At 40.1% G+C, this 14,893-nt stretch overlaps 1 protein-coding gene across 2 annotated transcripts in view; it reads right to left on the bottom strand.

Moving 5' to 3' along the window:
* LOC126473447 (origin recognition complex subunit 2) overlaps positions 1-14,893 on the bottom strand; it is a 116,009-nt gene that overhangs the window by 51,211 nt on the left and 49,905 nt on the right. For both annotated transcript variants that reach the window (XM_050100499.1, XM_050100500.1), the window contains one exon: positions 6,778-6,974. In XM_050100499.1, coding sequence (XP_049956456.1) covers positions 6,778-6,974 — 197 coding nt within the window. The remainder of the gene's footprint in view (positions 1-6,777; positions 6,975-14,893) is intronic.

Here is a 14,893-nt window from a genome sequence, read left to right as displayed (position 1 = left end):
ACTCCTTCCACCTTTCTGCCTTCCCTTCTTTGCTTAGAACTGGGTTTCCATCTGAGCTCTTGATACTCATACAAGTCATTCTCTTTTCTCCAAAGGTCTCTTTAATTTTCCTGTAGGCAGTATCTATCTTACCCCTAGTGAGACAAGCCTCTACATCCTTACATTTGTCCTCTAGCCATGCCTGCTTAGCCATTTTGCACTTCCTGTCGATCTCATTTTTGAGACGTTTGTATTCCTTTTTGCCTGCTTCATTTACTGCATTTTTATATTTTCTCCTTTCATCAATTAAATTCAATATTTCTTCTGTTACCCAAGGATTTCTACTAGCCCTCGTCTTTTTACCTACTTGATCCTCTGCTGCCTTCACTACTTCATCCTTCAAAGCTACCCATTCTTCTTCTACTGTATTTCTTTCCCCCATTCCTGTCAATTGTTCCCTTATGCTCTCCCTGAAACTCTGTACAATCTCTGGTTCTTTCAGTTTATCCAGGTCCCATCTCCTTAAATTCCCACCTTTTTGCAGTTTCTTCAGTTTTAATCTACAGGTCATAACCAATAGATTGTGGTCAGAGTCCACATCTGCCCCTGGAAATGTCTTACAATTTAAAACCTGGTTCCTAAATCTCTGTCTTACCATTATATAATCTATCTGATACCTTTTAGTATCTCCAGGGTTCTTCCATGTATACAACCTTCTTTCATGATTCTTAAACCAAGTGTTAGCTATGATTATGTTGTGCTCTGTGCTAAATTCATTTCTTAGCCCCAATCCATATTCACCTACTATGTTTCCCTCTCTCCCTTTTCCTACACTCGAATTCCAGTCACCCATGACTATTAAATTTTTATCTCCCTTCACAATCTGAATAATTTCTTTTATTTCATCATACATTTCTTCAATTTCTTCGTCATCTGCAGAGCTAGTTGGCATATAAACTTGTAATACTGTAGTGGGTGTGGGCTTCGTATCTATCTTGGCCACAATAATGCGTTCACTATGCTGTTTGTAGTAGCTTACCCGCATTCCTATTTTCCTATTCATTATTAAACCTACTCCTGCATTACCCCTATTTGATTTTGTGTTTATAACCCTGCAGTCACCTGACCAGAAGTCTTGTTCCTCCTGCCACCGAACTTCACTAATTCCCACTATATCTAACTTCAACCTATCCATTTCCCTTTTTAAATTTTCTAACCTACCTGCCCGATTAAGGGATCTGACATTCCACGCTCCGATCCGTAGAACGCCAGTTTTCTTTCTCCTGATAACGACATCTTCTTGAGTAGTCCCCGCCCGGAGATTCGAATGGAGGACTATTTTACCTCCGGAATATTTTACCCAAGAGGACGCTATCATCATTTAATCATACAGTAAAGCTGCATGCCCTCGGGAAAAATTACGGCTGTAGTTTCCCCTTGCTTTCAGCCGTTCGCAGTACCAGCACAGCAAGGCCGTTTTGGTTACTGTTACAAGGCCAGATCAGTCAATCATCCAGACTGTTGCCCTTGCAACTACTGAAAAGGCTGCTGCCCCTCTTCAGGAACCACACGTTTGTCTGGCCTCTCAACAGATACCCCTCCGTTGTGGTTGCACCTACGGTACGGCTATCTGTATCGCTGAGGCACGCAATCCTCCCCACCAACGTCAAGGTCCATGGTTCATGGGGGGGGGTCTCTCACTCTATGGATATCTAAATATGTTGCAACCTCCGTAAGTCTGCCCATTCAGGGCAATAGTCCTCTCATAAATATTTCCATCTGGCATCTAAAATGGCCCTTTCTACTCCTTTCTGGAGACACTGCTAACTCAGGGCAACCAAGCACAAAACACAACTCAGAACATTATGTCGGTATATGAACTTCAGGGTTCACAGTCACACGATAGAGGACACATCTCCTGAAGAGAATTATTACACTTAGAACCTCTTGCACTGAACTGCTGTGTAAATATAATTCAGTGCAACTGTGTTCCCTGTACTCCCTCTGTTGACAGGATGTTAAAATCTAATCTTCCTTCTTGTATTCCCTCTATGTTAAGAACAAGCACGCAAGTCTGAAAAAAAATGTGCAGTCACATAATAGCTTATGCTTATTGTGCAACTTGTTGAAGTATCAATCACAAAATTATTTTAACCAAAGTAAGCTATCATGAATTATAATTTCTTGTACTTTATTTGCAAGTGTAAAAGATGATAAAATACCATCAGTAGAAAAGGCCTAATTTGAAGAAAAAAATTTAACTTTTCACACAATATCCATAAGAATCCAGGGATATCTGTGAAATAATATTGGTTATTGTTACACAGTAAGAAAGGAGATTATTTACAATGAGAATAGACAGTGTGCTGCCATATGTCCAGCCAGATCACTCAGGCTTGAAGTTGAGAAGAACTGATCTCTTTCCAGAATGAGGGTATCCAAAAGATGAAGGTCACAGATAGTGCACCAGTAAGTACTTCAGTCCAGAGATGACAGACGTACAGAGCGAGAAAAAATGACAGATGAAGAGGAAGAGTAATGAGAAATGGAATGAATAGTGCAATGAAAAATTGGAAGACAAAGAGAGGAGCAGAAAAACAATGTATATGAAGACGAAATTTTACCAATGTGAACAGAAAAGGGGAGTCATAATTAGGTGATGGGATACAAGGGTACATGCAGGGTTAGTTCCCATCTCCAGCGTTCTAGGAAACTAGTACACAGTGGGAGTTCTGAATGCACTGTGTGATGTGCCAGGCATTTGGGTTTCTTGAAACATGCTGTAAACCTACCACAAGAACAAGTGATATTTTGGGGAATGTTGAAAGGGGGTGTCACTGACACTTGTGGTGGATCCCATTCAACATGGGATTTGAGTGGCCTAATCCTCTTTTCATATTATCCTTGCCCTACTCCTCTGCCCTCCATGTGGAAAAAATCGTTATGAAAGCTAAGTGAAGTTCTTTCTACTTTTAAAGTCATCTATTGGCAACACTAGGAATTTTGCCTCACGAAGAAAAGTACTCGCTAGTCATTGTCTCTTCATTATTTTACAGTTTTTTCTATTGAATATCCCTAACACACGTGGCTGCTCCTGCCATTTATGGTACAATTTGAGTAGTTCCCCATCCCCCAAGGTACCCTTTCGGATGATATTTATGGGACATGAAGTGTGAGTGAATGAAGAATGAATGATTTTTGTAACATAATGTACACTGTTGGCCATTAATATCACAGTATCTATCAGGAATAACAGCAAATAATGATCTTTTTTTATTTTATTTTACATGTAAAGAACAGTTGGAAGAATACATGATGAAATTTGTAGATAATTTGAGAGAGAGAAAGGGAGCAAACCTTACGTACATAGAGGTGCCACCTATGGCTGCTAGAATGGCTGTAAATCAGCTAGGCATGAAGTTGAACTGAGATTGGATGCTTCAACTCTATGCCAGAATTCATCAATCATAGTGGCTAACAAATAGGGGTGTGCAAGACCATCAGCCATATGTCTTCAATAGCGAGAGATGTGCTGCCCAGGAAACAATTGAACCTTCTCCGTGCAGAGATATGTCACGACAGCAAGGCCTGATGGGTAATATGCAATCTTGCACTATCTCTTGATGGGTAATGTCATGGAAACCTAACAGCTCGGGCACAGAAACCAGCCTTAACACATCAGAAATGTAACAGCTGTTGTCCAAATTACTAGCCACAGGAACAAGAGGTGATCATGTTGTGTACCCAACGGAAATTCGTAACACCAGCACTGGGCTCGTATGATGCTTATGAATGCAATTTGGCAGAGTTCTGTCTCCTCAGAGTCCTCACTCATAGATACGTCCACCACGACAATGTACACAGAACCAGGACTCGTCTCAAAAGATGAGGTTTTGCCAGTCCTATGACTAATGTTCTTGGATGCAATACTGTCTATGCACCTATCTCTGTTTCCAGGACAAAGGAAGCTGGAACAATGGTCACTGTGCTGCCAGCTCGTGTTGCTCTAGATGTCATCCCACTGGCCAGATGGATACTTGTCTTGCTGCATCGAGCCCATTTCATGACTGAAGGTACGTGACGCTGGTGTACAATCCTGCACAGCTGTGAGAATACTATGTCTGTCCTGATGGATGCTTGTCTTGATAGATCACTGAGGTGCTTCATGGTGTTCAGTATGCCTTCCGTAACACATCAATTCTACATCCGCACAAGTCACAGGATCCTGACAAACATGATCAGCCTTATCATGGAAACATAAACTGCTGTTGAATTTACACATGTGCTGGTAGATATTTCTGTTTCAATACAAGCGCAACAAGATTTTCTCACAAACAATCAACATTTCAATGTGATCTCTGAATGACAAACATATAGCGTAATCTTTCCTTATAATAGTATTTGTTGGAGTTGGTACTACCTATTTTATGCGATTGCACTGAAATGCTGATCATTTGCAGAACCCAGCATGTACAACTATCTGTTAATTCGACGTTTGTTCAGGGTGTATACGTGGACAAGGAAAAAAAATTCCCGGATTTCCCGGTTAAAAATACACTTTCTCCTGGGTGAAAACACACTTTTTCCATGTTAAGTGACAGTATAATATTCCTCGGCACTGTAAAACTCATCGATCCTTTGAATGTTTATGGTTTTATATACCGACGTAGAACTTCCCAGCACTTGAGAAAACTAAATGCAGGGGGAAAAAACACGTTTTGAAAGACCTTTGATGTGCAGCAACATATACGCTGCATATTTTCATAATACAAAGGTATAAATTTGAATTCAACCAAACACCGCATGTCACTTTCCCAAGCTTTGAAATCGAGATTGCGATGCGCTTTTGTAGGCCAGTCATAGCTCATGTCACGTGATCTTGCCAGGTGATGACAGCATAGTACACGTGATGAAGTCAGCCAATAGCAAGATCACTCTTAAGTAGTGCGAACACACAAATAAGGAAAGATAATGGTTTAAATTAATATACATAGCATTCACTTATAATATTGGTCTCGAAGCTTAATAAGTTGGAAGACAAGCTAAGCTTCCACATATAATGTTGATCTTTTTTGCTCGTGTTACACTTTAAGATACATAACACAAATGTGCCAGTAAAATTTTTAATAACGACGTTAATATCTGATCTTCTGGGCTCGAAATTCTTCTAAATGGTCATCCTCAAAGAGTTGATTTTTAAATGAGAATCAAACACTTTGTGATTTAAGAAATTCATCGTACATTCCCGCACATAGCTCATCTTGCGTAAAAGGAAATCTGCTCTGAATGTAACGCTTTTCAAACCAACATTCGCAATATTTTCCCGCGACCTGTTAGGAAAAGGTTCGTTTCAGCAGTTGCAAGAAAGCGCCAGATAACAAGCGTCACCGCGCTTGCGCAGCTACGAAGATGCAGGAAGCCCTTTTGTTCGTACGTGCAAAACATTAAAAGATCTTACATTATGTCAAAGAATCAAGACACTAGAGGATACTTCAAGAGCGTCGGAATTTTGTGAACCATACTAAAATGCATAGTTCAGCTTAAAATGCACATTCGTATGAAATTTTCTTGGTGTACCAGTACTGTATTATCTCATGTTTGGTTCTTTATTATGGCATAATGTCATACTTGCACTTGAAACACAGCGAACAGCTGAAACTAGCCAATAGTGTGAAATTAAACACTTCGTTTTAAATAAATTGACTGCCTCAGCAGAAAAGATTAAAAAAAGCCTAATCTCTTTAGCAAACCGGCAAAAATAACTTCATTGTTCTATACGGCGATTAATGCTTGACTGTCAGAAAGGTGGAAATAAAATCTGAAACTAATAACATATTTCAGCCTTCCGTAATTATGAGAACGTATTTAATGCATTTGATAGCTCCCGGCCACAAAAATCCGTTTTGTTAACATTTAACGTGAGAGCAATAAACGAAGAGGAAACAACAAAATCACTGAACGTAAACACAGGTCACGTGGAGACGACCCACCTCCCCATGACAACTCAGACTGCTCTGTGCATCAGCCCCAGATTTACTGTATTTCTGAACCGGGGAACTATTAAGTAGTGGTGCCCAGCCACATTTCTGTAACCAGAAGTAGGAGAAGGTACTACTCATACGCGACTCAACTGCGCATGCGCAAGAGTCCGCCTGCAACTGCTCAAACGAATCAAATTTAAACAGTTGTCACGTCACGCTCATCGGAGGCAATTTGTTGTTATAAAGCATTGCATAGTCTTCCTAAAGCCTTTGACACACTTTGCTGCCGGCAGACGCTTGTATGAGCACTGTTTTGTTGTTGTATATAGCGCATTTCCTTTGCAACGTAAGTTTTATTTTCGTTTTTTATCTCTCTCATTCATGTTTTGTTGCTGCAGTATTATTCTGCAGTAGTGGGATGCAGTAATATCCTTTGATAGAATATTGATTCTTACCAGTCAAAATCACAAAAACTTAACTGAAAATTAAAATAAAGAAAAATTCCCGAAATTCTAAACAATTCCCGGGTTTTTCCCGGTTTTCTCCCGGACGAAAAAATTCCTGGGTTTTTCCCGGATCTCCCGGTTGTCCTGGAACGTATACACCCTGTTGTTGCATGACACCTTCATGGTGTTACAGTTTTAATGACCAACAATTTATTTCATTTCCTAGGCACTGTAAGATACTAAAGGTATCAAAATACAACAAGCTGTAAGGAAATAATGTGCTTCTTATGCAATATTTTCAGTCAGGCTGAACGAATTATGTCTTTTGCAATAAAGTACAGGCTGTATGGAAATTTCATTCAGTGGTATACCTGAGAGCAAAGTGCCAATTTGGAAAGAGTCTCAGATGATTCTTGCAAAGTTTAGCAATACATTTGCTGTGTTTCTCAGGCACTTCAGATAACAGCTTTTGCAGAACATCCTGGCTCAGTCGAGAACTGAGAAGCCGGCCTGATGTATGGTGCTTTTTGTTCGAATGAGTGCTGAAGTATTGCTCTGGCTCAAGTTTCTGAAAATTTCAGTATATACTGATTACATCATTTGCAGACAAAAAGCCAAAAATACTAAAATATAAATAAATTATAAACTAAGTATCAACAAAATAACATATATAATGAAAATCACAGTATGTATAGATGACAATGAATAACATCACCATCAGAATAGAAAGCTCTGTTTGCTGAAGACAGCTGAGAGTGTGGCCTGAGCTCCCAGTTGGTGCACATCAACAGCTCAGAAAGATACGTATATAGCTTCTTTTCCGTGTTTACTTCATAGTTTCTTACTTACAATGGGTCTGAGTTTCGTATAGGAGGTGTAATTTCGAGTACTAGTTACTGTAATCGTAAATTCAGGCAGATTGTAGCGCAGTCATTAGGCATTTGTACAGATTAGTTCATACATTCTTTGCGTGTTTCCCTTGCATTATCCAGGCACGGACTCGTGTTTCAGTAACTGTTGTTCAACATCGATTAGAATGGACAGGAACTGTGATTGCTGTGTTCAGATGAGGGCTGAGTTGGCATCCCTTCGCTCACAGCTGCAGGCGGCGCTGACTTCGGTCACGCAGCTTGAGGCTGTTGCCAATGGGCACCACTGTGAGGAGCCGGACTTGGGTATCATGGGGATGTCAACCTCGTCCCATCTGTCCCCAGATCGAGCTGCCACTGTGGTTGCCCCGGTTGTTGCCCGCAGTGGGGCTGGGCCCTCGCCTGTAGTTGATTGGGAGGTCGTTCCAAGGCGTGGCAGGCGGCGAAAGACGTCCCCGGAGGCTGATCAGAAAGCCTCCCCGGTGCGTCTGATGAACAGGTTTCAGGTACTGTCTCTGGCTGAGCCAGATGCAGCTGCCTGCCCTGTTTCAGAGGATGATTCTCAGCCTTCAAGGACCAGGCAATCGCAGAGGGTAGCTTATTGGTAGTTGGGAGCTCCAATGTTAGGCGCGTAATGGGGCCCCTTAGGGATATGGCGGCAAAGGAGGGGAAGAAATTCAATGTGCACTCCGTGTGCATTCCGTGTGGAGTCATTCCTGATGTGGAAAGGGACCTTCTGGATGCCATGAAGAACACAGGGTGCAGCCAGCTGCAGGTGGTGGCACATGTCGGCACTAATGACAAGTGTCGCTTTGAATCTGAGGAAATTCTCTCTGGATTCCAGTGGCTATCTGATTTGGTGAAGGCTGCCGGTCTTGCTTACAAGATGAAGGCAGAGCTCACCATCTGCAGCATTGTTGACAGAACCAACTGCGGACCTTTGGTGCAGAGCTGAGTGGAGGGTCTGAATCAGAGGATCAGACAGTTTTGCGACCATGTTGGCTGCAGATTCCTTGACTTGCACCATAGGGTGGTGGGGTTTCGGGTTCCGCTGAATAGGTCAGGAGTTCACTACACTCAGCTGGGGGCTACACGGGTAGCGGAGGCTGTGTGGCATGGACTGGGCGGTTTTTTTTAGGTTAGAAGGCCTCGGGAAAGTATGGGGTGGGCTGCAATCTCAAAGGGTGCATGGCAAATACAGGACGTGTTTGGATCAAGGAACAGTCGGAATTGTAGTTGTAAATTGTTGTAGTTTTGCTGGGAAAGTCCCTGAGCTTCAAGCGCTAATAGAAAGCACAGAAGCTGAAATTGTTATAGGTACAGAAAGCTGGCTAAAGCCTGAAATAAGTGCTGCAGAAATTTTTACGAAGTCTCAGACGGTGTTCAGGAAAGACAGATTAGGCAGAATTGGTGGTGGAGTGTTTGCGTCTGTAAGTAGTGGTTTATCTTGTAGTGAAGTCAAAGTAGATAGTGTGAATTAGTATGGGTGGAGGTTATACTTAACAGCCGAACTAAGTTAATAATTGACTCCTTCTACTGACCCCCAGACTCCGATGATATAGTTGTTGAACAGTTCAGAGAAAATTTGAGTCTCGTAACAAATAAATACCCCACTCATACAGTTATAGTTGGTGGGTACTTAACCTTTCCTCGATATGTTGGCAAAAATACTTGTTCAAAACCGGTGGTAGGCAGAAAACATCTTCCGAGATTGTCCTAAATGCTTTCTCCGAAAATTATTTTGAGCAGTTAGGCCACGAACCGACGCGAATTGTAAATGGTTGCGAAAACACACTTGACCTCTTAACCACACACAATCCAGAGCTAATAGAGAGCATCATGACTGATACAGGGATTAGTGATCACAAGGTCGTTGTAGCTAGGTATTGAACCGTTCCTTCCAAATACACCAGAAACAAACGGAAAATAATTTTATTTAAAAAAGCGGATAAAGTGTCACTACAAGCCTTCCTAAGAGACAATCTCCATTCCTTCCGAACTGATTATACAACTGTAGATGAGATTTGGCTCAAATTCAAACATATAGTAGCAACAACAATTGAGAGATTCATACATCATAAATTGGTAAGAGATGGAACTGATCCCCCATGGTACACAAAACAGGTCCAAACACTGTTGCAGAGGCAACAGAAAAAGCATGCGAAGTTCAGAAGAATGTGAAATCCCGAAGACTGGCTAAAATTTACAGACGCGCAAAATTTGGCACGGACTTCAATGCGAGATGCCTTTAATAGGGTCCACAACGAAACATTGTCTTGAAATTTGGTAGAAAATCTGAAGAAATTCTGGTCGTATGTAAAGTACACAAGCGGCAAGACGCAGTCAATACCTTCGCTGCGCAGTGCCGATGGTACTGTTACCGATGACTGTGCCACTAAAGCGGAGTTATTGAACGCAGTTTTCCAAAATTCCTTCACCAGGGAAGACGAATGGAATATTCCAGAATTTGAAACACGAACAGCTACTAGCATGAGTTTCTTAGAAGTAGATACCTTAGGGGTTGCGAAGCAACTCAAATCGCTTGATACGGGCAAGTCTTCAGGTCCAGATTGTATACTGATTAGGTAACTTTCAGATTACGCTGATACAATAGCTCTCTACTTAGCAATCATACACAACCGCTTGCTCACCGACAGATCTGTACCTACAGATTGGAAAATTGCACAGGTCGCACCAGTGTTTAAGACGGGTACTAGGAGTAATCCATCGAACTACAGACCTATATCATTGACGTCAGTTTGCAATAGGGTTTTGGAGCATATACTGTATTTAACATTATGAATCACCTCGAAGGGAACGATCTATTGATACGTATCAGCATGGCTTCAGAAAACATAGTACTTGTGCAACGCAGCTAGCTCTTTATTCGCACGAAGTAATGGCCGCTATCGACAAAGGATCTCAAGTTGATTCCGTATTTCTAGATTTCCGGAAAGCTTTTGACACCGTTCCTCACAAGCGACTTCTAATCAAGCTGCGGGCCTATGGGGTATCGTCTCAGTTGTGCGACTGGATTCATGATTTCCTGTCAGGAAGGACGCAGTTCGTAGTAATAGACGGCAAATCATTGAGTAAAACTGAAGTGATATCAGGTGTTCCCCAGGGAAGTGTCCTGGGACCTCTGCTGTTCCCGATCTATATAAATGACCTGGGTGACAATCTGAGCAGTTCTCTTAGGTTGTTTGCAGATGATGCAGTAATTTACTGTCTAGTAAGGTCATCCGAAGACCAGTATCAGTTGCAAAGTGATTTAGAAAAGATTGCTGTATGGTGTGGCAGGTGGCAGTTGACACTAAAACGAAAAGTGTGAGGTGATCCACATGAGTTCCAAAAGAAATCCGTTGGAATTCGATTACTCGATAAATAGTACAATTCTCAAGGCTGTCAATTCAACTAAGTACCTGGGTGTTAAAATTACAAACAACTTCAATTGGAAAGACCACATAGATAATATTGTGGGGAAGGCGAGCCAAAGGTTGCGTTTCATTGGCAGGACACTTAGAAGATGCAACACGTCCACTAAAGAGACAGCTTACATTACACTCGTTCGTCCTCTGTTAGAATATTGCTGCGCGGTGTGGGATCCTTACCAGGTGGGATTGACGGAGGACATCAAAAGGGTGCAAAAAAAGGGCAGCTCGTTTTGTATTATCACGTAATAGGGGAGAGAGTGTGGCAGATATGATACACGAGTCGGGATGGAAGTCATTAAAGTAAAGACGTTTTTCGTCGCAGCGAGATCTATTTACGAAATTTCAGTCACAAATTTTCTCTTCCGAATGTGAAAATATTTTGTTGAGCCCAACCTACAAAGGTAAGAATGATCATCAGAATAAAATAAGAGAAATCAGAGCTCAAACAGAAAGGTTTAGGTGTTCGTTTTTCCCGCGTGCTGTTCGGGAGTGGAATGGTAGAGAGATAGTATGATAGTGGTTCGATGAACCCTCTGCCAAGCACTTAAATGTGAATTGCAGAGTAATCATGTAGATGTAGATGTAGTATCAGCAAAATTCAGTGAAACCCTATTTTACATTTTTCAAGGGACTTTCAAGGAATGGTGTAAAATGTGGGAAACTGTAAAAGGTGGGAAATTACTTTTTAAATGGTGAAAGCTCTGTAGGGAAAACCACTCTCCTGCATTTTCATAATTTATGTCTGATATAGTTACAGAAAATGGATCAAAATAACCAACAGAAATTAGTTTATTATCTAATAAAGGTTTTTTTACTTTGGTGCTTTGTTTAGCTGTCAATGCAATGTTCCCTGATACTTCAGCACAATAAGTGGTGCTAAAAATGATGTGTTTTGGAAAGAGGCAGATACAGCAAATTGAGCAACTGCTATATTATTGTTTTTAGTGTCTGTGAGGTAATTGGTGTATTTTGTAATTTTCATATTTATACTTTCATACTACACAAATATGCAATTTAAGTGTTACTAATCACTAAAGATATACACAACAACCATCATTTTTCTCTGTTGATCAATTGTGGATATTGCACTTTGGCTGGTCAAATATGTAAAAAGGAAATCTGCCATACAGCCATGCAATCTGAGAAGTTACTTTATTTTATTTTCACTACCAGTTTCGGCAATTCAATATGCCATCTTCAGGCCCTTCCTTTGGAGGAAGGATTTGAGAATTTGTAACATCCAGAAACAGATGGCTCCAGCATGTCAATATCAATAATCTTTGAGACGTGCATATGGGCCTAGAGAAGGCATACTGAATTGCTGCAAATGGCAGCGAATATAAAATAAAGTAAATTCTCAGATTGCACAGCTGTTTGGCAAATTTTCTTGTTAAATGAACTGTCATTTTTAGTGCAATTTGTCCTGCTAAAATTCTAAGAAAGGTCATGTCAGCAGCTGAACATAGTACCCTAACCATTCAAGAGCTTGTCACGAAAAGTGTGTGAAATATTATAAAGCACATTAAATATGATGTGCGAATAAAGAGATCGAGTTACGCTAAAGATCCGTCTGTCACTCCAGCTTTATTTCACATTCACATTCATTGGCTTTGCCAACGTGCAACTAAACTTTCACGTTCAAACTTAACTAGATTGTGGACTATGCCACAGATCAGTGTCACCATAACCTGGATTATGGGAGGGGTGGTGGGTGGTTACCAACCACACTTAAGCATTTTAAGTACAAATTTTATAAAACATCATTAAATCTTTTATTTACTGTACTTACTTTTAATTTGTATGTCTTATATAAATGTGTTTAATAAAAAGTCCAAAACTATGGGTTGTTTTAAATTTATTTTGGTGAATTATTTTCAATATGGTTTTCAGATTCATAAACACAATAGAATGTGTCTGCAGCAGAAATATACTTTATCGTCTTCATTGTTGCATTTACATCTCAATAGATCACGATCACTATCACTATCACTCCATATAATGTCATCATTTTCCTGTGTATGGAAGTCAGTCACATCTTCAACAGAAATATTTTTGACAGTATCAACACTGTCATTACCATGTACAAAATCTTGCACTGGATGCTCGAACTGCAGCTTTTCCCACACTCACATCTGTTATGTCCGATTCATTTTCTTCATCTGTTTGAGGAATCCCACATTTCAAAAGCAGTTGGAGGTCGTGGACTCCTTAACCTCTGGTCATGCTTTGACAATATAGTGGAAGAGATTTAAAACTGATACTTTAAAAGAGGATGGCTCCTTTTCAGCTTTCATCAAAATTTAATGCCTTCTGCACCATGGCTTTTCTGTAATAAGTTTCAAAGGCATGCATATTGACCAACTTGAAGGGCTGCAATTTGCCTGTGCAGTTTGGTGGCAGGAAGCCTAACTCCATACCATACTGCATAAATTTATATTTTTTTGATATGCAGGAAAACAGTCTACAAACAGGAGAATATTCTTGTTATAGGTTCCCATTCTTGCATCAAAACTATGCACTTGCTTCTTGAATAGTTTCACTTTTATTCACACTTTATCAGTAGCAGTCACATTTTTAAAACGACCTGCATTTTTTTGTTTGCCAGTCACAAAAATTTTAGTTTTTCCATAGCCGCCAGTACACGGGCTTAGCATTACTGTAAGGCAAGCTTTACCGTGTTTCTTTCCATGGCAATTTTCACCTTTAAGACAAATGTTTTGTATGGAATGATGCTGAAAGAGAGACAAGATTCATCTATGCTGAAGATGTCCTTTGGTTTATAGGGCCTTATAAGTTCTTGTAATCTACACTCTCCCATTCTCTAACAGTTTACGTTGCTTCTTTCACTACATATAGTTTTGCACACAACATTATACAGCTTCTTTTGAACCTACTGATCCACCTCTTAGATATGGATAAGTCCCCCATTCTCAGCATTCTGCCAATTTCAATGCCTTTTCGCACATCATCACATTGTCAATGAGGATATTCAAAGCATATGCTGTCTGAAACCAGTTTTTTGTAATTCGTTCTAGCTCCATATACTGAGAGTAACTGGCATATTTTATCTTTTTTTTTTCAATTTAGCCCACTTTTGCTTACACTTTCTAAAACAGAGACTCTGTTTTTGATAATGGTGTTCAGTGCAGGCAGAGCTATCCCTAAACCCTTTAGTTAAAGTAACATGTGTTCTGTGATGAACTTCAATTCTTCTGGGAATTTTTACTTTCTCTTCTATGGAAAGAATTTCCTCATCTCTTTCCATAATATTTACCTTGTTAACACTGAGACAGAAAATACTTGAAAGAAACAGCTAGCAATGCAACACTTTGATCACCTATACAAAGCTATGAACAATGCCACACAGTACACACAATCAACTTTTACCACAGCGGTTGACAGGAGTAGCTACATTAAATGAAATTGACTTGCCTTTTTCTGTAAAGACAGCTTGTCAGTACAGTCAGCGTAGTCAACTTTAGTTAGCATACAACACTTTGTCCAGTCATAAACAAACCATAAACTGAACTATACTCTTAGTTACAGGTAACGGGAAGCAAATGTCCTCTGCTTATGATCATAATCACAGGGAGGCATTAATACTGAACCAATACGGCTAAAATAATGGCAGTATACTACTTTTTGTATACCACATGTCATCAAATACTAAGGTTGTTCATGGCAAGAAACAAATGAATATCTTCTGCCAATTTCTGTCAAAACAGTTACTTCCATCAGCCACCCAGGCTGACTAAAACTTGTCGGGGATAGGAGACAAAGCACTAGTGCCACAAACCGTTCTGAATTTTACCAATTCAGATCTACTGGGTACAGGGGCCAGGATTGAAGAAAGTTAAACATATATTGTTTGGAGACACTACTAAAAGGCGACATTTTGTGTCAATTATGTTAGTATTTTTTTTTTTTTTTTTTTTTTTTCCCCCTCCGCTAACATTCTTTCATTAAGCATAAATTAAGGAAAAATTATGACTATGTTAATGCAAAAACAGGTTCCAATTAACATTATGAACATAGGAAATTTGACAGGTGCAATGAAAAAATGCAAACAATGGGACAAAATTAATTCTAGCAACGTAAAAGTGGAGTTATACTGTAAACTGCAGTATGTAAGACTGGGTGGCTGAGGGAATTTCTAGCAAACAATTGCCGAAGTTCACTAATGC

Source organism: Schistocerca serialis, chromosome 4 (assembly GCF_023864345.2).
Source record: "Schistocerca serialis cubense isolate TAMUIC-IGC-003099 chromosome 4, iqSchSeri2.2, whole genome shotgun sequence".
Lineage (NCBI taxonomy): Eukaryota > Metazoa > Arthropoda > Insecta > Orthoptera > Acrididae > Schistocerca > Schistocerca serialis.
Note: the sequence above shows the minus strand (reverse complement) of the source record. Positions and strands in the feature narration are given on the sequence as shown.